At 41.0% G+C, this 23,947-nt stretch overlaps 1 protein-coding gene across 1 annotated transcript in view; it reads right to left on the reverse strand.

The window, feature by feature from the left end:
- Positions 1-23,947, reverse strand: part of LRP5 (LDL receptor related protein 5) — a 93,797-nt gene that overhangs the window by 38,106 nt on the left and 31,744 nt on the right. The window contains exons 5-6 of the mRNA XM_005419500.3: positions 20,795-21,191; positions 20,130-20,301 (exon numbers count right to left, since the gene is read on the reverse strand). Of these exons, the coding sequence (XP_005419557.3) occupies positions 20,130-20,301; positions 20,795-21,191 (569 nt within the window). The remainder of the gene's footprint in view (positions 1-20,129; positions 20,302-20,794; positions 21,192-23,947) is intronic.

Consider the following 23,947-nt stretch of genomic DNA (forward strand, 5'->3'; position numbering starts at 1 on the left):
GCTTTAGTTCCAGCTATCCTTTTAATCTTACACCTTGCACAGCACTCCTGGCTTTATGGAAAGCACAGAATGAAAGGGTGTATTTCAGGAATGAGACTTGCCTCATCAAAAACCTGGTCCTTGGATGTCCACCTGCACATGTGTTTTTCAGCCTGCTCATGTTTTACTTTTATTTATTTATAACATGGTGAAAATCATTAATTTCTACATACCAATTCATCAGTTTCCCTTGTGCAGCACTCCCAGTGCCTTCACCATTGCTGACAGAACAATGGCAATGGGGAGCAGCAAGACAAAAACCACCTAACAGACTTCTACTCTGACACAGACTGAAAAACCATCACTCTTTCAACTGGCAGTTAATTTCAATCACCTGACTTTTGGAAAGAGGAAGCAGACTTGTATGTTCAGAAACAAATGATCTGTGGACAGGCATAGGGCAATGGCAACCACAGATTTAGTTCCAGAACAGAGAAAATACCTTGCACTGGAGCTGCTCTGTGTCCCAGTGTGTCCTTCCCCACCAAGCAGAGAATTCTCAAAGTATCTGTGAAGCATCAACAACACCTGGGTAGTTCAATGCCACTCTCAGCAGTGGAGATGCACCTTTTTCCTTTGCGCAGATCTGGACTTAAACACGAAGTTTTGCTGGTTTAAAATTCTATTTGAACATGGCAAATGTGGTCATTGCTCAGAAATAGCTCAGATGGGCCCTGGAGGGTTTGCAGTGTCTGAGAGGGAGCAGCAGATATGTGCTGCTTGTTCTGGGGAGAAAGGAAGATCTTTTTGCCAGTTTACTGCACGCAGCACCCAGCCAGAACTGTGGGATCTGACTGTGCTCACCTTGACTGCACTCACCTTGACTGCTGAGAGTCACAGGATCTTTCTCCTCTTCATCAAGTCACTGCTGACATGACCACAACCCACATTACACCCTCAACCAGAGGAGAAGATGAGTTAGGTAGGGAACCTTTGTCACAGCAGAGCTCAAGGGAAAGGAGCAAAGCAGAACCAGGGTGGACAGATGCAAAAGTGGCCAACAAAAATGAGCCTACTAGTCTAGTTGGGGCAGAGTAGAATTCAGCTGGAACACACCCAACATTAAATATTTATTAAAAAATACGCAATTGAGAGCCAAATCACTAATTGCACTTGCAGTGTTAACACTCATTTTCTCCAAATGCCATCCCTCCTGATTCTACAAACTTCTGGAGACTCACAAACCTTCTGTTTTACTCTGTGAGGAAGAAGTAGGATGACTTCTTCTTTTGTTCCTGCTACTGGCCACCTGCAAGACTGAACTAGTCTCTTCATTTCAATGCTTGTGTCTCTTCCTCTCCCCTTTTGTTTTGTCTATTTAGCTATTTAGCTTTGGGGCTTTGTGGGTGGCTGCTTGTGTATTGTGCTAGGTTTGTGGGTTTTTGGGGTTGTTTTTGCTGCTTTCAAAATTTTTGGTGATAGAGGAGGATGTGTTGTAATTTTTATTCAGCACTTTACTTATATCTTCAGCTCTTGGGAGACACTGACTGGGACAGAAACTTGGCCTAAACTGAAATATAAATATTTTAAGTTACTCTGGGTTTCAGAGAAATTCCAAAGATGTAACACGAATCCCTGAAAGGCTTCAAAGATAAGGGCAAAAAGCAAGCTACAAAAAGCCATTTTAAGTCCCCATTTTTAAGCAGATCTTTAGGAAGAAGAGCTGTTACGTTCAGCATGAGCTGAACTGCCTGGGGCAATGGGACAAACCCCAGGTCTGGGTTTAGTAACACTGGAACACCCACACACTGCTTTCAGGCTGTGACTGGCATCAGCAATCCAAATAAAAAAAAAATATTCAAAATCTTCAATTTCTCCCTATCAGGAACTGTCTCATGAAAACACTCCTTGGGTAAGGGCTGAGAAGTTTCAGGATCTGGCTCTATGTATGTGCCTATGTATCCACACAAATATATATATATATATTTCCATATTTCTCTGTGTGTGCATGTATGTGCATGTGTGTGTTTCTAAGATGTTCTCAGAAATCCTGTTCCCTGTTGGAAGATTCAAAGACACGAATAACCCACCCATGGCCAAATCAGTTTCATATTCTTTACTTCTCAAGCCAAATTTTCCTGGTGATATATAATGAGATTTTACATTCTTTGTGCTCCATTGACTAATTAGATCAATGCAGGCTACTCCCCCTGTCCCTCCCTTTTTGTAGTAGGGACTTTCATCGCCCATAGCTACACAAGGGTGGTTGCTTTTACCAAATATTTGGAGATACTGCTAATGGCTTCATTTGAACTCTGCATTGCTGCATATTAGTATGGAGGAGGGTGGGTTGTGTATTTTAATCCATACTGTGATTGCTTTGATGTTGTTTGTAATGAGGAATACGGGTTTATTTATACATATCAGAGCTGTTATAGGAATTTGTGCTTCCCAAAGGATTAGATTTCCACTATCAAACAAAACACAGTGTATACTTAGAAGAAGGGGGAGGCTAACTAGAGGTCAATTTTCCACTCACAAACTACAGTGCTTAGCCTCTCTCTCAGTTCTTTCCATCCACAGATCCAAACACTTTGTACAGAAAGCTACCAGTTATCCCCACGCTGCATGCAAGAAAACAAGCAGGACAGCACCACACACTGCTCCAGCTCACATGGAGCTGTGGTTAATGCAGCATTAGTGAAGTCACAGGAGCCACTGCTGCCTCCAGATTGACACCGCCACGCACACATTTTTAAAAAACCACACAGGAACTACCAAAAATAAGGATGTAAGTTTTACATCCTTGACAGACGGTGGATAAGAGGGTAGAAAGGATGAAGTTGAAGGGAAGGGTGGGCTGAACATGTATTTAAAAGGGATTCAAAATATTAAACCAAGGGACTATGTATGGTTCCTGTTACTCCTTCTTATTCTGAATGCTGAGACCACAAAACTGCAGCACTACTATTTTCTCCCTTCAGAAGCTCAAAGTCAATGTACAAATTACTGCAATTATTTAATCTCGAAATTAGGCATTTATGCCAGAGGCAAAAATGAAACTTCATTTCCACAATATAGAAAAATGATAGCCCAGTGCAAGTCACCAGGATCAAGTACTTAGCACCCAAAATAGAGATAACTGTTCTGGAAAATAAAATCAAACTCACCACTAAATGAAGTTTCTGACACAGCTCACTCTCATGTAAATTTAAGCATAACTGTGCACCAGGTCTTATTGTACAAAAGCCTGGAAAAGAAATCTGTCTTCCTAAACTGAGTTTTGATTCCCAGCTGCAGGGGCTTTTATCCTTTCAGCTTCACTAATTCCTCTTAGTGTCATTTAACCATTTACTTTTAACATGAGGATCTTCTAAAATTACACCATTTACAAGGGGAGAAGACCTTTACAGAATACTTTGTGGACTCTCTAGAACTTCCTTTTCAGAGCAGATCTGCTTGGGGTACAGCTTTGTCTCTTCATATATATTCGACACTAAGTTTTTACCAGTTTAGTTACTTAAAATATTCTGGTGGAAAGAAATTATGAGGGTGAAAGTAGAGAGGAGAGAGAGAGCAAAGGTGTGACAACACTCCAGATCTGGTAGAAAATGCACTTTTACCAACCCCTCAGCACCCACAGTCAGATACACTGCAGAACTATGGGAGGAAGAGGCTCACGGACAATGCATGGAGAACCTGGATGATCCTGGGTGCCAGAACTGTGCTCTGCACTCATGGGTGTGTGAGAAAGCCTTTTTCTCTGCCCAGTGAGAGCAGCACATTCTAATCACTCACTAAGGAAAGCTCCTGCAAATGCTCCTTTATTTAGGGACTGCAAACACCACCTGAACAAAACCTCAGAGCACTGCTGGGTGACAGGAATCATCTGAATCATTCTCCCACCACCCAAGTGACCATGGTGAAGTGGCACAGTGACTCTTGGAGCACAGGGTAGGGACAGACAGACACCCCTCAGTCCCGTGTGCCTGGCAGTGCCCCAGCTGAACACAGAAAACACATTTTACCTGCTACAGAAAATGGCTCAAGGCCATGTCTGAGCCTGAGTTCCCAGCTCACTGGCAGCAAGGATGACAAGCCAGGTCACAGGGATGCACAGAAAACCCTGTGTGTCAGCAGAGGTACAGACTCATGGAGAACCTCTTCCCCTGGTTTTATTAAGCGTGGCTGAAAGCAAGATAGAGCATCAAAACAGACCGAAATAATGAAATTTTTATCCCTAGATACCAAGTTGGCTTAAAAGAACAGCATTTTTAACAAGCATTCCACACATCTATTGGAAATGTTTGGGGGTTTTGAGCACGAGGACATGGGAAGAGGCAGCCACTGTGACTACAAAAATATCAGTTTCCTGTTTAAATTTGGGACTGTATTTAGACTTGATGGCTTATCGTCTGAGAAGTTTCTCTGGATATAGGGAAGGTTGGTTTGTTTGTTTATATTAAGGATAACACAGTTTCCTGACTTGGATCACAGTGTTGATATTTGCCAGTTTCATGTCAATTGTGAGTAAAAAAATCAACTAATTTACTCAAAGACTGTGGTGAATTTGTTCAGTACATCCAACTCCAATTCTTTTTATAAAAGAATTGGCCATTTCCACACAACAAATATTTCAAGTTTGGAAATGCTTGGACTATGCAGCTGTTATGTAGTAGACTATTAGATACTTAGAGGAAATTCCTCTCAAAAAGGAAGCTGAAAGCTGGTTTGATCATAGATAGGAGACTTCCCATGACCTTCCACTGCCTGTATCTTAATGCCTATGTCAGAGTTCCAACTCTATATTCAACACATGAGACTCTTTTTTATGCCCTGACTGTGAACAGCTAGCACTGCCTACTCCATTGGTTCTCTAAGGAGTTGGTGAAAGAAGCTGCAACATGGACACAAAAGTAATTGCAAAAAGCTAGGGTGAAAACTTTAACCCACTCATTTGGAAAGATATCAGGGTGAGAAGCTGACAAGCGAGATGCTTTTGGCTTGTCTAGTACTCACCTCTCCAAAGCAGAAGATATCTGAGAACTTATTGAAATGAATTTCATTTCACTCTTTGCTGGGGTCTCTAATGGAAAAGCTCAAATCAATTTACTTTAAATTACCAAGGTTGAAAAAGAGAGCAGTTCTCAAGTTGATTCACCAATGGATTTGTGGCTCAAGAACTCCAAGACAAGCAAGGACCCAGATGTTATTGGAATAAACTGTTGGAGTCTCATGTGCTGACACAAACCTGTCAGATGCTAACAGCATATAGATGCAAAGGGCCTCCTCATCCTCTTGTAAAAATGCTTGTTTTGGCACAGAAAAATGTGCATTTGTACCATGTTTAATCTGGAGAAAAAGAAATTAACTCATAGCATGAGTATCCCACTCCACTTTGGAGATAAGACATGTTTAAGAAGTCTGTCTGCTGCTCCATCACTAAATGATTTGTGTTTTATTATCAATCCATAGCAGCAAATTAGCTTTGACCTCAGCCATCTTCCCTTTCCCAAACCTCACTGGCAACCTTTTATCCTTTCAACTTCTTTGTCAAGATGGGATATCCACCAACAAAACCAACTTGAACTTTACACTGACAAATCTGTCCTGTGCTACTGGATGTTTTATTGCAGTCACAAATCCAAACTTTCAAAAGCCAGAAAATAGATGATGAAGGCACAGACTGGTATGACCTGTGTTCTTAAAAATGGTGACAGCCAGCACTGATTTTCATACATTGTAGCACAATCAACAGGTAACTGATAACCATGAAAATGAAGGGAAGGGGAAAAAAAGGACAGTAGTGTTGTATATCTCAGAAGTAGAAGACAACACAAACCATGGATGAGAAGCTCTTGACCACACAGGGATGACATCAGGTGCACTGGTTCTGTGGAACACATGGGATTCCTCCTCCCTGTGAACTGTCTCCACACTGGGAACAAACAGGTGACAGACAAGGCAGAACTGTCCCAAGGGTGTTAGGTTCACACCAAAACAAAACTCTGCCCATGCATAAGCACCACACAAAGCGCACAGACCCACATTCCATAATGGCATGATTGTAAAATGTTGAAGACAAGGAGAACACCATGTTGCTTTTCTTGCCTGTGTGGCCATGCCAGAAGCAAAAGGCAAATGCTTCTACTGAGAACAATTTTGACATTTTGTCTGCTGCTGGGTCCTCTAAGGTGGATTCATAAGATCAGAACATTAAAAGTGTAAGTCAAACCATACAGTAGAAAGAGCAGAGCCCAAAGGAGAGCTGTGGCACTCTGCAAAGATGCCTCAAATCTCATCTTCTGGCAACAGTAAGTTTGCATTTGTGTAGCATTTCATAAACCTTAAATTAGTAAGGCTTTAACAAGCTGGAAAACAGTAACCTTCTTCCACTGCAGGGGCACAAGATGCTGAAACACTCAGCCAAAGGTCTTGCAGCAAGTCAGTACAAGTACCACAAGTACTTTTGTCCCCTGGGGATCTACTTTATGCTGGAAGATTTCCCCAGTGCAGCTCCGCCAGAAACACCCACTAGCAGAGGAACACCTCACACTGAAGGAAAGAGGAGTGATGGTGCTCTCAGGATAACACAGGTGCTCTGAGCAAATGACCTTCCTGGCCCTTGTACAGGCTGAGGGACACAACTTCTTCCACACTCCTAACCTGCCCAACTCCCAGACCTGGCCTGAGACCCAAATGTGACCATCTCCCAGCAGTTCACTTAATGTCTCAATTTAATAATCTGTGAAGTCAAGCAGGGAACATCACTGCCCTTCACAAGAGCTCTTCTACTTTGTAGAACTGGGTGGTGCAAACTTTAGTCCTCCTCTAAATGGGAAGTATTTATTTTTCACTGCCTCACAAGATGCTCTAAAAAGTTGCTGCAAAATACAGTCCCTCCCTAGGGGAACAAATCCCAGCCTGTACCTTATGAAACCTCTGCTAAACACAACCAGCTGGTAAGAAAAGAAACTAACAAAACCAAACCCCAAACCCAGGAGTCTTGCAATTACTCCTCTGGGAGAATCTTCAGCAAGTGCTGGTTCTGACCTCTGTCACCTCCAAGATTCCCCAGGGAATCTGGCATTAATTGCTCATTCTTCTGTGCCCAACATTTCTGAATCACTAAGCTAATGTCACACCTTAGGCTGGTCTTTCCATTTTTAAGTAGGAATTCAGCAGGGCAATGTACATTTCTTGTACCTTTTTTCTAGTTTGGACTAGCAGAAATTTCCAAAGCACAGGACAGCCTTCAAGAGTAACTTCCAATCTAAGCATAAATTCACAGGCACGAGATTTCCCAGCTGCAGTGGTTTCCACACAAGCTGTCCAGGCAGTGACAAGCTGGGTGTTGAAAATTTGCTTACGTTGACTTTATTTTTGTGGGAGCTGTGCAAACAAACCCAAACAATTCTCTTTTTAATGCTCATGACAAACATTTCACTTGCATTTTATCAAAGACACATTTTTGTGCTTTCAGTCCAGGCCCTGCTTCATGTTGCTACAAGCAGGGAGCACTGGCTCTACATTCAGTTGCTGGTTGCAGCTTCTCTTTAAATCATTTTTACTGATTTGATTTAATAATATGCCATCCATTAATATTCTGGTCTGACAACAGACTTGGGTAGTTCTGTTATTCCCAGTGAGGATGAACCTGCACCAGAAACTCGAGTGTTCAGAAAGGGTTATACAGTTAGAACAAGGTATATGTAGATTATCCTATGCTGCCTTATGACAAGACCATTTATCAGTGCAAAGCACAAAACTGCTTTTCAAAAAAGAAACACAACTGCTTTCCCTTCCAACAAAAAAACCTGACACCTGCCAACTCACCAATTCATCAAATGGCTTACAGATGTCCATCTCAAAACCATTTAAGAACATGGGTCCAGGTAAATTCATCCACTGCTCCACACTGAGGTCCCTCTAGTGGCACTGAATGTCACCCACCCACATGCCACAGGCAAAGTGGATGACACCTACACTGCCACACAGAGGCACAGCTCCCACTTCTACACCGTGCTAACAGGAACAGAGCCATACATCAGACAGGACAGCAAATGACAGGGAATATTCTGTCAGATCCTTCTGAGTCTGCATACACATACAAGGCACATCAAGTACCCCTTAAGAAAGGATTTTCTGTATCACCTCAGACAAGAGTGTCATGCCTCCAGATGTGGCCAGGGTGAATAGGTCTTCTTGGTTACACATAAGACACAGAAACCTTCTGACTCCTACAGGAACACAGCTGGAGCCATGGGAGCTAACAATACTGCTACCTCACAGGTCTTCAGACTGAAGAAAAGTAAAGCAAAGACAAAACCAAAGGAACACAAAAGGATTCAGTAAAAACAGTGTTAAAACAAAAGAAACATTTTTATTTATATCTTACCTCACTGGGAAAGACAATTACATCGCTTTTATTGTTCACAGGTAGCAGAGAATTTGGATGAGACAAGCTGCCATGGTTTCTGGGTTAGGAAACACTCACATACGAGAGCAGAGAGGACCAGAAAGTGAATAAGAAGACTGACCATCCACATGGTTTGAACACAATTTGTAAAACCCTTCTAACTGCTAAGGGAAGCAAGACCTGAAACCAAACCAGATCTTTCATCACAAACATTGGTGAAATTGAGGCATGGAGTTTGTCAGTTCTGATTATCTGATAAAACAAAGATCCATTCTCAGATGTTCTCAAGAAGCATGGGGTTTGAGTGGGGACTGCCCATGCAGAACTGTGGTAACTGCTGGGGCCTTTAACAGATGGACAGGCTCCAGGAATGGAAGGTGACAGCAGGGTAGCTGAGCCCACAACCTCACTGCTTGAACCAGCTTGGTAAGGAGGAATCCCAGGGAGGAGGAACAAAAGCCAGTTCTACTTTCCTAGAGACAGATCTCACCTGATTTCTCTTCAAGGACACAGCTTTTTGACTAGGGTCTCTCCAGTGCTTCACTTGCTAGGTGACAGCACTGGGGTTTTCAAAATAAGACTAAAATATTAATATATTTGACAAAAAGGAGGCCAGTTTTACATTAGAAGTGACTACCTAGGTTCTAATGATGTCCTTCCTGGAAAGTTTCTTCTTGCCTTAAATTTGTCAAAAAAGTTTAATTATAACTAGGAGAAAAATGCACTCTGTCCTTCCCACCCATTTTACAAATCATGATGTTTTACTGTTCAACACCTAAAATAATCTTACCAATAAATTCAAAAACACATGATCCAAAATTTCATATAACCATGAATTAGTTGACAACATAATTAGAAATAAACCAATGCAATATCCGATCTAGGAAAAAATGCAAGGTTTTTCATCTGGAAAGTAGCTTTAAGTCAAGTGAAGAACTCAAAGGCAACTCAGATGAATAACTGGCCAAATAAAACCTGACCAATCACTTGTCTTTCTAAACTAAGAGCTCTGCTCAAGGCGATTTATAAAGGTAAAATGAGGATCAAGATGTCCCAATAGTTGGAATCAAAAGAAGGAAACTACCAACTTGACTGTATTTCTCTGCAAAGTTTGTTATTCATTTGTCCAGCTACAAAAAAATCAACTGACATTGACCATCAGTTTTAAGCTAAGAAATTTACAATTTAGAAAACCACAAAGAAATTAAATATGATAGAATCTCTTATCTCCTTAGTCTGACTGGCAACTGCTTAAAAACTGCTCTCCTGGTCTTGCTGAAGAGCACATTTCTTTTTCTGTTTTTCCTCTCTTCTACTAAAAATGTGAACAGCACTGACATACTGCTCCCCTTATTTCCTGTCTGCTGTTCCTCTCATTTTTACATTAGCACTAATGCAAAAACCACTGGAAACCATGCACAGGCTGGGCTTTAAAAAAACAAGGTATTTGTCAACCTTTTAATTCCTCTGTTAAAGAAAGGAAGAGAAAAACCACTCACACAACTAGGTTTCCATAAGTAATGGAAAGAGCAATGCAAAGAATCTATAGACCCATTCTTTAAAAACTATGAACAGGGAAAAGAAGACTATGAAAAAGGCTGCCCTTGCTAATTTTTGAAAGTAGAAAAAAATGTGAAACAAAAGGTCTAAGGAGAAAATAAGAAGCAGCTTTCAAAATAATACCACACAAAACACCACTGTGTTAGGAGAAAAAAAAAGGGGAAAGGGTGGAAGAAAAAAGGGGAGGAGAAAAAGAAAAAAAAAAAGGAGGGGGGGAAAGAAAAAAGGGGTGAAAAAGAGAAAAAAAGCCAATCCAACAGCTTGAGTGCTAGGATCTTTAACACTCACAAACCTGTCAAACATTTTCCTCCCATCTACTGTGTCTTTCTTCAATACTACAGTCCTTCTGAAAAGGGGAGGCAGAAGAAAAATGATTGCACTACATTTACATAACTGCACAACACGGGAGATTTATCAGCATTTTTGAACAGCCAAATCAGCCAAACAAATTGTCTGCAGAACTGCAACAGTAACCATTGGAGTTCTTACCATCGGCAACATCACAAGTGTGTGGGGAGAATCAAATCTTTTATTATAAAAATCAATCACAATTCCCATTCTGTTCCTCGATCCCTTAAAAAAAAAAAAAAGCCACAAAAACCTGAGTGCTGCTAATTTAGCCTTCTCACTAAAGAATGAATACCAGATAAAAAGGGAGCCGACGGCTGGCCCAGAGCCAAAAAGAAGGCTTTCAGGCACAAAAATTGCCCAGAACAATGTTCTGCACTCAGAATTTTTTTACATGCAACTCTGTACAGACATGACAGGCATATCTGGCAACATGGCTAAGAATATACATTTATGATGGAGTACACTGCCTTTTAAAAGGAGAAATAAATTAGAGATTAACGCCTTTTATGCAAGCTGCAAGGAGAAGAATTCCTGGAGCAATTCAATTCAGCTCAAGGAACAAGGCTTCTTTCAAAAAGTCACCCTTTAACTGGGAAGGGCGCTTCTTTGCAGGGAGTCTGAACTGAGAAATACGCAGCTCCTTGCTTTCTATTTATAGTCATTCAGGCAGTGAATAGCCTCATTCCAAATGCCACAAGGCATACTCACAACCTTTTATTCGAGAGACCTGATTTGTGTTTCATTTCAAAAAGTCCAGCGTGATGAGGAGAAAAAAAAAAACCTCACAGAAAAAAAAAAGAAAAAAAAAAGGGAGGGAGAAAAACGGTACACATCTTGCAACAGAAACACTTTTCCCCCCCAACTTTTCCTTTATGAAGCTGGTGCTGTAGAGTGTGGAAAAGAGGGTGGGTTTTTATTTAGAAACTTCCCTATGGGAAGGGAAAGAAAGTGGGAGCTTTGGAAGTGGATGCATTTTTACTCATTTAACACTGAATGCCAGTTGCCCTGCAATTTAAGCAAGTCTGGGGGAAGGAGAAAAAGGAGTGAGGGGTGAAAGCATTTCAATTACTTGGCTTTGAAGGACCCTTCTGAATGAGAAAGGGACAGAAAACACTTGTCAACTGCAAGTTCAAGTGAAAGCCACTTCTGCCAATGAAGTGTGCAGATGGCTGTGGGGGTTCCGCTGAACCCTAACTGGGCCTCTATTATGTCTTTATTGCTCACAAAAAGGCCAGGGTCACCTTCAGTTTAGAATAAGTTAGCATCCTTTCCCACAGAATGACTCTGGTCAATCAAGCCAAGCAAAGGAAGTCTTCCTTTGAGTGACTGCTATCCCATCAGTGCACTGAAGAATTTTTAGAAAGGATAAATAGACACAAAAACCTTTGGTCTCATCCACACTACCGACATTTATCAGAAAAAATTCCCACCACTGCGGACAACCTTGGGAGAACCAGGGTAGGCTGCTGGTGGCTGTCATGTGTGTCTGTTAGATTTCTCTCTCGTTAGCCCTGGATGATATGAGTCTAAAAATGGTACTGACAGCTTTCAAAATTTCACTAATAAGATGTGGCATGAAAAGCAAGTTCCACACCTTTATTTGTAGTGGGAGCTCTTCAGCAGCATGGGAACCTCACCAGGCCAGCCCAGCACGCCAAGTTCCCTATTTCTTACAGCATCCACATTTCATGTGTTTCACAAGCAAAAATTGCAGAAATTTGTGCTGACAGGCACCTGTGGTACCATCACCTGCCCTCCCAGCGTTGCTCAAGAACATCCGCCTGGAACATTCCAATATGATCTTCTGTGGTGTTGTGAAATACCATCACTAATGCAGATGGTCTTAAAAAAATGACCCAACAAAGCTGAAATAGAAGGCTGGAATTTGTGTTTGTGGCAAAAATATTTCTGTATTCTTAATTTAAGAAGTTTACACCTAAGGTCGCTAAACACCAAGAAAGGGTTCAAACAAGAGCAGAGGAAGGAATTTTTTCCCAGAGAAAAGTTAATTCCCAAACTATGGCATATTGGCACAACTATCTTCAAAACATCAGAGAAACAAGTCTCTTCCAACACTGGTATAAGACATTATTCATGAGATCTCAACTCCTGGGCAGCAAAAACCACCTTCCCTCTAGGTTAGAGGTAAGCTCTATGGCAAATTAGCATTTTTCTTGGGAAAATACAGAAGAAAGTAGGAAAATGAAATCATAAAAGGTAACAGTATTTAAAGGAAATCACTCATAGCTATTGGCAAACAATATAGCCAAAAACTTCAAGAAGGTTACCAAGTTAAAACCTCCCTCAAGTATCCTACCTGCTAGTCTGACAAACTCAAAGTTACTCCAATTTCCATAGAAGCCAACTTTTTCTCAGCAACTGGAAAAACACATACTTGTTCTGTGCTAGAATATACATCAGGCTCTCTTAGAGCGGGGCTCATTTCCACTCTTCATAGGTACAGAAGCCTTTGTGCCACTATACACAAAATCCCTCTTTTAAATACAGGAAGCTGATCCCAACAGTGGAAGTAAAGCAGAATTCTCTCCCTAGCCAGACAAAAAGGGTGATTTGGAATCGGATAGCCTAAAATAATTCTTCAGGGAGAAAGGAGAGCCCCAAACATGTACAACTCAAATAATTCTTCAACTTTGTAGTTTAATACATCCTCAGGATTTCCTCTTGATAAATATGGCAAAAGCTGCACATGCAGAAGTAATTTCTAAGCACTCCACAAAGACCAAATTTAGAAGCTGCCTGTCAGTTGTTTCTTTTTTAAGTTGTCCCTTTAAAAGAATAGTACAAAACAAAAGAGTTCCTGGATAATTACACAAGATTTAGAGAGTTTTATGGCAATAAAACAGTAGCTCTAATAAATCAGAAATTGTTATAGATTAATGTAAGTTCATACTGGTAGAAACATGAGTGTGGAAAGACTCCAAGGTGTATTTAAACTGTATTTTTTTCACTTTGAAGCTATTTGACACGGTACCAAGAGGGGCATATAAAAGTTTAAGAGAACGTCTGATCAAAACCATCCTATGGAGGGATCTCATTCAATCCAAACATTATTTGAGAGTTTTCTACTAGTGCATTAAGTGACATGACTAACACAGGCCACATTATCTCCTGTATCATCTAGGTGGGACAAGTCCCTGCTGCAACTGCTTCTACACAATGGGGTTTTGCTGCAAGGCTGGTTTTGCTCTACTTCTTTACAGATGAGAATTTCTGGTTATTTATGATGCTGAAGGCAAGGTCAACTAATATGAACCTTGCATTTGGAACAGAGAAACAGAACTCCTTGATGTTTTTTAGTTCCTGAAAACTGGGGAAGGGGGAAAGAGAGAAGGCTAATCCAGCATCTCAGCACAACCTCTAAGGAAAAATTCTCTTTACTACAGAAAAGATTTGCCTTTATTATGGAAAACCCATTTATGCTCAACAGTAGCCCAGACAACAGTCTTCACTTCAGACACGTAGCTGCCTTTTCCATATGTATGGTCTAGGCTGTGAAGAAAAGAACTGGCATCTTGAATTTGATTTGTAGTTAGTTATCTGGGAAATGTCAGCTTAAAGAATTAAAAATGTGCTCATGGCACCTCATGCTGCCAAGGAGACATGGTACATCCCTTGAGGACTGAAGCCCCCACACCCCTGTCAACTGGGCTGCTGCATTTCAGCCAAAAGGTGATAAAAACCAGACTAATTGAGTCCAGGCCATCTTTCATCTGCAGAGGAACTGCACCATCCCTCCCCATCTTATCCCATCCAGAACAGCAGAAAAACATTTCTCAAGAAAATTTTGCTGAAGAATGGAAAGGTTTATGTATCTCCAAGAGCACTGCTGAACACAGGATGGAACCAGCCACAGCTTGGTTGTGTTCCTTATAATTAACACTTTCTTCTTCAACACTGTCATACCTTTCACTTGCTCAGGGCTCAGATGCAAGTTCACCTGGCAGCTAACACTCAAAAGGGACAGGAGGAAATTCACCTTCATAAGTTTATCTTCTTCCCTTTGGTCAATGAGTCTCTATGCTCTGTGAACATTTCCTTTCTACTTAGCTTAGAGCAGAAAGGTGTGACCCTTCTGTTCTGATCTCAAACATCTAATTCTGTGAAACTGGATCTGACTTTCTTCAACAGCTCCCACACTTGGCAAAAGTCATCTTAGAAGTAAACAAAGCTCATGTAGTGCAAGGTACAAAATAACATATTGAAATGCCTAATTAAGCAGCAAGCAAAACACAGACAAACTAATCTTGTCATTAGAAGAGTGGAGCTAGAAGGCTCTGTGCTCCTGAACAGGATATGCGCATTGTTTGTTGGCAGGTAGAGGCTGGCTATATTTCTGTGTTCCAGAAAGAAGTCGTATCACATCAGGAAATCCTGAAGCACAGTTCAGGGTTTAGAAACATGCAACAGACTCAGAAGAATTTCAATTCTCTAAAGGCCATTAAGATCTGAAATCACTCACCAGACTGACCTGCTGAACATTACAGATCATTGTCTGTCATCTCAGCACTCTGTTCCACACTACAGACTGGTGTCTACAAGGCTGGACAAACTGCAACATCATTTCTATGACAGCAAATTAGTCAAGATCATTCCAAATATGCATAAGCAGAAAATTCTTAATTGCAGAGGAAGTTGGGACATCCCTGGGAGTCAGAACTGAGGTGCTTACTCTTGACCCCAAATCTGGGGACAAGTCTGGTATTGTAAGCTGAACACAGTCAACAGATAGATGAGGGAGTGGGGATTCTTACACAAGAGAGAATAAAGATCCTTTTCCCCTGGCTGCCAGGTTTCCTTCTTCCTACAGGTGCACACTCCTGTGAGGCTGTACATAATTTTGCAGAAATAGAATTTTAGTCAAAGATACAGCTCTCTTCCCTCCCTGAAAGTCTGTGTTCCATCCCAGCATAGTCCCTCTGGGAAAATCAAACATAACTGATTTATCATCAGTGTTGTCAAACCGTCACAGAATCACTAGGTTGGAAAAGACCTTCAATACCATAGAGTCCAACCCATGTCCTAACACCTCAACTAAACCATGGCATCAAGTGCCACATCCAGTCTTTTTTTAAACACATACAGGGATGGTGACTCCACCACCTCCCCAGGCAGACAATTCCAGTACTTTATCACTCTTTCAGTAAAAAAAGAACCCTGTAACAATATTTTAAGGTAGTCCTCCCTCCAAATGACTCCTCCTATCCATTCTACAATGGCTATGTGGCTCCTGGTCTAAATCTGGTCTCAAGCTCACCAGTACAGATTATACCCCTCCAGAAGCTTAAAAGACAGTTGGTTATACAGCAGGTCTTTGGACACTGCCACAAACAGAGCTCTCGTGTGACAGAAGTTTGCTGAGCAGCTCCCTTCAGGCAAAACAGAAATCGCCATCCACCTACAATAGCATTCATGCTGGGTGGTTCCTCAAGCTAAAGGCAGAGCAATACAGAGGCCTGACAGCTACTTCAGATTAATAAAAACACAGAGTTATATAATGCTCACAAACCACACAGACAATCCCCAACAAAAAAAACATACCCAACAGCCACACACATGCACACATGTCACTCCTCCAACAGCACAGCTTAATGCCAGTCAGAGGAGCAGTGCACTGCAAACAGAAAAACCAGAAGTGGCAGCATCCAAAGGAGCTGCAGGAATACAGAGCTGAACAGAGCTCTATGAACTGCAGGGACAAGCATGAGGTTTGCCAGCCCAATTCTGACATGTGCTATTCAACATGAACACATTCTATGTCAACATCATGTGCTGCAGATCACATATGTAGCACTTGCAGCTGGAAAGGATGTAATCTACCAATTTATCAGAAGTAAAAAATATAGGATGTAGTGAAAAGTGTAGGAGATACGTATCTCATTCATCTAAGGACCACAGTGTAAGATTCAATTCATAACATTTCTTTGCCACAGTTTTAAACTGAATCAAATGTCAGTGAAAAGTTTCTAAAATACCCCACTGAAATTAAGGCTCCCTCACTATTATAAATCAAAATAATTGTATTAATGCACCTGCCTATTTAGACTGATCTAAGAGTGTAGCTCTGTTCTTTTAATTACAGGGATCCTGCATTCCTTATTTCTACATCCATTTAACTTTTCTGTTCTCATATATTAATAGAAATATGCAGTGTGGGAATTATTTACATTAATATAAGTATAAACTAGGTCTTCTGAAATGCATTTATAGAAAAACAATGCTTTGAGATTTATACAGCTAATTAGCATGTGGCAATAAGTTTAAATTCGTTGTTCTCCCTATAAGATTTGCCTGTTTCAGTAAACCAATACAGAATACCTTCCAAGTAGTTTATTATGTTGCACAGTTTTTTTAAATCCTTTGTTGAAAAATGAAACACACACACACACAAAAATGTATCAGTTATGAGAAAATGTTTCATGTATAAACTAAATACTGCATCTTTTAGGTCAAATAACTGGAAAAAAAAGTGTAATATGTGACATACACTTGGACTTGTTTAGAAAAAGCAACTTTAAGTTAGTTTAATTATTATTTTTTCTCCCCAGTACAACTGACTTCCACAAATCCTACTCCTATATTTAAGCTGCAAATTGTTCCAAACAGCCTTTTACATTATTTATGCAGAATGTGATCAACAACACACTAACTATAAAGCTTGTTTCCTGAAAACTCAAGGGCAGCCCACACAACTGCACCTGGGAAAGAAATTCCAGTGAGCTCCATGATCATCATCTGGTGCTTACTTACACTTAAAGCACCCTATAAACTTGCACAGACTTACTGTATGTGATATGTTATTGTGTATGTGATACTTATGTGATTATGGATCTCCCACAAAAAAAACCAAAAAACAAAAAACAAACAAAGGACATTTGTCAACAGAGGGGAAAGGGAAGAGGGCAACAAGGGGAAGCTGCCAAAAGGGACAGTCTGCTGAATGCTTATTCCAAGAATATTGCACAAGCTCAACTAAAATGCATACATAATGACAGGCAGCTGAAAATTTCATAATTGCTCATTATGCAACTATACCTTAGGCACTTTAAGCAAACACTGAAGAAATAATACATGGGAAAACCTGGCTTGCCATAAATTTTTTAAAAGAAGAATTAGGAAACTATACACGTGGGCCTTTGCTTCTCTCTCTGCTGGAATCCTGTAATCCTTATTAATCTGCTGTTTGTTCCTGGAAAGTAACTTTTCTCTGTCAGTAAAATCCAAAGTTCAGCTGGATTAATCCATGCCCTTTACTTGTAGCTGAAGTTGTGTGGACAAACACATGATTTTGACAGACACGACTCAAAATTTGCTATCTATTTTCTATTTGCCATATTCTTTGTCAAAGCAATTTAAAAAATTAAACCTGGGAACAGTGCTACCACAGGGTGTCAAATTTGCAGCAAAAGCCCCGTAGGCTCCTGTCACACAAAATTTTGACAAGCCTTGCCAAGTGGTTTCTCCAGGATGCAAACTGCTTGCAAAGTGACTGGGCCCTTTGTGTGGCAGTTGAATGCTGCAGATGGGAAGGTTAGCAAAGGGCTTTGACAGGAAAGGGTGACTGCTGTTTTCACCCTGTGAAGTTCTCCATGCACAAATAAAACACAGTCTCCTGCTACAGGGTGATGCTTGGTGTACCCTCAACAGCTCTGCAGAGATTATCTTCTAACTGAGGAAGAGTACACCCAAAAGAAATATCACAGTGTGTTACCAGAACTGAACAAAACCACCCCTGAAACCCACCCACCCACCCAGGGACATTCACAGGGCATTTCAGACCCGCGGTCCAGGAAAAACAGGACAGATGCCTTCAGCCTATCAAATTTCCAAGCTGTACAAAGTTCATTCACTGTTTAAGAACTTTAAATTCAAACAGGCCTTCCCAGTCACAGTAAGATGACTCCCTGCAGATCTAGAATACCAGAAGCCAGAGCAGAATGCCAAGCAGAGACACACACCAATATGCACAAGCTACATTCACTCTTCACTCTTGTGTTTTGCTCTATGCAGAAAGCAGTTGAAGGCATGCCATGTGATGAAAGCAATTCTCAATTACCATCTAACAGCAATTTCGGATCCCATCTTAAGTACAGACAAGGCAGCACCTTCTTTGCCTTCTGCAGTATAATGCAGATACAGAGTGCAACTTTCTGATCTGTGTAGGGGCAAAATACTTGGTTGTAGACTTCCTTCTTCAGGAGCACTCAGCATAAATCTGATCATTTTAGATGAAGCAAGAACTCCCTCCTTGAAGTGTAGCCAGAGAGTAAATCACCCAAAACATCATCAACTTTTTTTTTCTTTTGCTACCTAATGAGCTACAAAATAGTTAGAGCTTACTATCTACCATCCCATTTATGCTGGTTTTAGGTGACAACAGCAACTAAATTTATCCAGTAACACGCTTCAAGTTAGTTTTAGGTGTCTATTGGGAAAAAAGAGAAATCCCAATACCCAGCTGGGTCAACTACAGTATAAAATATAAATATGTATCCTCGACTTGAAGTCAGCTGATTTTTGTTTCTGACATGCTGTGGATGCAACATACATACACACAGAACAAATCACTATTTGCAGCAGCAAACAAGCCAGCTTAAACAGCAATCAGTGAAACCAGTATTAAGTTTGAGCAGTAAATAATGTAAATAGTAGCAGTGGCTGCTACTAAAATGGCATGTTCTTGGCAACAAAACACAAGCAAGGGAAAATGAGTTTTTGCTGAATGACTGCAGCAGCAAGTGAAACTGGAAATGCCCCACCTCAAATGACATACAGTGAGGTTTCATGCCTATTAGGGCCAGTAGAGTAGCATGAAAGAAAAACAGAGTGAATAAAAAACCCTTACATTGGTTTCTCTGGTTTTCCTAGACGTTGATGTCAAACCAAAGAGTATTGCTGGATTTGCTGCCTGACAGTGAAGTAAGACAGACTGGACAGATTGCTTAACCCCATGAAACACAAGGCAGCTATGAAAGGTGGCATCTGGAGTGTTCCCTGTCCTGCAAGCTGAAAGGTAAGGGGAGACAGGATCTCTCTGGTAGTCATCAAACCCAGTACTAGCTACTGCCAAACAATGAAGTTAAATTTCTGGAGCTAGAAGACAGTCTGGTTTCCTCTCGTCCTGATGGAAAAATCTTTAGAAAGTAGTCATTCCTCAAAGTCTATTTATCTAAATTGTTTATCAAAAAATGTTGCATATACTACTACCCCAAACAACATTAAAACTCGATTGATTTCACAGGCCATGATCACAGTAGAAATTTCCCTCCTCAAATTCAGGCACAGACTGCCTATATTGTTTTCAAAGCAGTAGGTACATTAAAATTTATCTCTTGTCCACAAATCTGGACATCACATAATCATTAACATCTTGAAATATGGCTTTCCAGGGCCTTCATATCCACTGGCTCCTGTACAGGAACCTTACACTGTCTTTTGCATCCAGCAATTTTAGATAGCAGTTCCAAGCATCACAGACAAGGCAAAACATCTTTTAAACAAATTTTACCTGAGTGTCTCAATTTGTTGCAAAAGCCTCAGGTAAAACCTGAGATTTCAAGCAATTAAATTACACTTGGAACAATGTAGGCATAACAAACACACCATTTCTTGCAGAAATTTTCTCAGCCACATGAATGTACTTCCTTTCTTCTCAAATATGTGTTGTTATGCTAAGTATAATTTTAATATTAATGAAACAGCAGACTCCTCCAAAAATGGGTAAATGTACCCAAGACAAAGCTGCAGATGAGAACTGCACTTGTTTTCTACAAATGCACTCAAGTATGGCTCTGTTACTCACCTCAATTTTATCTGTTTTTGCATCTCCCCAATAAAGCTTGTTTTTCTCAAGATCCAGTGCCAAGCCATTAGGCCACCCAAGAGAAGTATTCACCAGAACTCGCCTTTCTGAGCCATCCAAATAAGCACATTCTATCTTTGGACTTTCACCCCAGTCCGTCCAATACATGTAGCTGTAAATAATAAAAAAAAAAAAATTAAAAAAAGGGGAACAATTAATGCATGATGCATCAGGCAACAGGCAAGACAAGAGTTAAGGTCCGTGTTGCTTTTGAAAGAATTTGCTTTTTGCTTCCCCAGCAGCAGCAAACAAGCCAGCTTAAACAGTAATCAGTGAAGACAATATAAAGTTTGAGCAGTAAATAAATTAAACTACTGAAAATATGCAGTGGCCCAATTCTTTCATAGTTAAGGTAACATTGAAGATGCAGAGAAAAGAAAATTTAACCAAACACCCAATGTATAGGTTCATTGAGGAGCACTATATTTAGAAGTCACCTTTTAAGTACACAGTTATTAAAGGGATGAATCAATGAATCAGTCATTTCCTCAATACCTGACAAACAGTACAGTCATCATCCTGCAATTTGCATGTTTTCACTTTCAGAAGACCATGAGCTGGATCCCAAGACCAACCACAGGGCTCTCGCTAAACACCAAACTTACCCCATTACAGGATTGAGCACTATGGCTCGGGGCTCATCCAGGTTTTCTGAGATAAGAATCTTCCTGGATGTCCCGTTCAGCCGGGTCACCTCGATGCGGTCCGTGCCAGTATCAGTCCAGTACAGGTTCCTGGCCACCCAGTCCACAGCAATCCCATCTGGGTGGTTGATCTCCGTGGTCACCAGAGTCTGGGCTCCAGTGCCATCAAGGTAGGCCCGACGGATTGCCCGGACATCATCATCAGTCCAGTAGATGTAGCCTTCCACAGGGTCGTAGTCAATGGCAATTGCATGTCTGATGTTGTCTATCTGCAGAATAATGTCAGTGAAATCCGGCATGTCCAGGGAAATCCTCCTCAAGTCAGTTCTTCTGGCGAGCAGTAAGACTTCCTCAGCACCTGGGGAGAAAAGCATTCATGGCATCATTTGCACTGCTACAGATGTGAAGATTTCAGTGGAGCACAGCAGGCTCTGAACTGCTACTGTCACTGTAACAAGAGATTTCCTTAAATAAGGACATCAAGCTTTCATGAAAATATAGACTTGTTTGTATTTTAGATGACAATTTCTCCCAGCCTTCTAAACTAATACAGACCATAGCAATCTGTCTCTAGAATCTAAGAAAAACCAACAAAACTTGGTGGGTTCAGGTCCAAATATTTCATCACATTAGAGGGACTTGTTCAGCCAAATGTCTCACTGGCTCTTTGAGTGCACTAGACAAGTTTTCACGCATGGCCTATGTAGTAAATGACAGGGGCTAACAGAAGACTGGAGTATTTTGTAAACAAATTCCATTATAGATTTACTCCAGACAGTCCAACAAGAAAACAAGTCACAACCACAGCAAGTATTTATCATTTGGCCACAGATGACGCAAAACGATTCTAAGGCAATAGGATTGTTGTTTTTTTCTCTCCACTGAAAAGTTATCCTGCTTGTGGAAAGGGTGCCAAACAACTTGGAGCACATTTAAAGGACAAATGGGATCTTCAGTTGACTGACACTGAAGCAGCAGTTTCTTTTATTAATGCAAAAAAGGGGACAGACAGCAAATGTGCAGTTGCTTAATAAAGTTTCCCCACATCCACCCATGCATGCTTCAATACAAAAAGAGAAGTATGTGAGGTTTTTCCTAATTCTGCTACCAAGTTTATGCTGGGTATTTTGAAAACTGACAAGGAAATTTTATTGTTTAGCAATACTCCAAAACTGGAAACCTAAATAAAAGTCATTTGTTGTATTTCATCCAGACCAGCAAACACTACTAGGAGGTGGCAATTTCCAGCTTCCCCCAACAGCTGAGATTGAATGAAAATGGTCATCATGGGGACATATCTAAAAATAACAGAAATTCAAATCCTCATGAGAACATTTTTCTAGAAATACTTCACATCTAGGCATGCTCATGTAGTTCTGGAGACACAGAGGTTGAATTTATTGTACAACACAACCAAATTTACGTTCACTATGGGTGCTGGATTTGAGTTTGGAAATCAGGGTTTAGCCTCCATGTATCATCTCAGAAGCTCTGAAAAGAAACAGTGCTCAGGGCACAAGTGTATAATGACAGAAATGATGTAAAAGAGCAGCATTTTAATATCATTAAAGCATTTCAAACTACCTCAAGCCATCACAACTCTTGGATGAAGCAGTGCTGCTCTCCTTCTGCTTGTTCTCACTTCTCTGTCACCCAGTCAGATGCAAGCACAGCATGGCTGTGTGCTGCAAACCACACCGAAGAGCTGCCCAAACAAAAACTAACTCAGTAGAAATGAAGCCATCAGCCTAAGTCAACAACCAGACCTGCAGAGCTCCACAAACACCTGTGCTGGCACAGTGAGGGGCTCCAGCAAGAATGCTTCTCGCAGTCAGCATCAGCTGACAAGGACAGTATCACTTTGAGAGAAGGCTTAGGCCGAAGAGAGAAACAACTCAGAGCTGAAAAACCCCATGGAGAAAAGGGAGGAATGAAAGCCCATGCATTCATGACAGCAAAGCAAGAGAGACAGTAACTACAGCAGAACCAAATACCTCATGTAACAGTTTTATGTCTAGCTTCTATGCTTCTAAAATATTTCATTATGGGAGTCAAAATAAAAACTGTTTAGTGCAAGTTAAGTAAAAATTCAGGCCTCAAAACTCAACATGGAAAGGGTGATGTATCTGGTCATCTAAGTGTTGTACAAACACACAAGGGTTTTCAATTAAACATTTAAAAAACAATTGAGATGTTGGAGTTGCTTTTTATTTAAGAGAACACCTGGAACACATGGCCCTCTGTCTCATGGAGGATGATGAGCGAGTGAAGAGTTTCTGGGTTAGGATTAAAGAGCAGAGCAGGCAGGGTGATACTGCTGTGTGTGCTTGTTACAGGACACCAGATCAGGAGGAGCAAGTGGATGAAATCTTTTACAGACAGCTGGCAGGAGCCTCAGCCACACACCCTGGTTCTTATGGGTGGCTTCAGCCACCCCCATCTCTGCCGGGCGACCTGAGCACACACAGTGCACGAGGCTCCTGCAGAGCACTGATGACAACTTTCTAACACAGGTTCTGGAGAGGCCAGTGAGGGAAGATGTGCTGCTGGACCTTGTACCAACTAACAACAAAGGGCTGGCTGGGATGTGAATGTGGGGGCAGCCTTGGCTGCAGTGATCAGGACTTGGTGCAGCACAGGATCCTGCAAAGAAATGAGGTCCTGAGTAAGGTCCTGAAGAGATAACTGATCTCTTCAGGCATCTTCTTGAAACAATCTCATGGGAACATGCCCTAGAGGGAAGAGGAGTCCAAGAGAGGTGGCTAATACTCAAGGAACAGCATGGCAGCTGTTCATACACCAAGAGCACTCAAGTTTATATCCACCTTAACCTCTGAATTTCTACTATATCAATGTGTCTGCAATCATAACCTTAATACTGAAGTACAAGTCCTGTGAAGCAGAGGACCATCAAATACATGTCTAGCAAGTGATAACACAGCAATTACCAATATTACATGTATTTCTAGGATAACCAACATTACAAGCCTCATTGCATGGGAACAAACAGATAAGAATCAAATGCATATGTTTTGCCTCTTCACACAAGGGATTGCAGGGTCACCTTAGTTCACTGTAAACAAGTTCAGAGGAAGCAACCATCAGTCTAAGGCC

This window comes from Geospiza fortis, unplaced genomic scaffold (assembly GCF_000277835.1).
Source record: "Geospiza fortis unplaced genomic scaffold, GeoFor_1.0 scaffold66, whole genome shotgun sequence".
Taxonomy (NCBI): Eukaryota; Metazoa; Chordata; class Aves; order Passeriformes; family Thraupidae; genus Geospiza; species Geospiza fortis.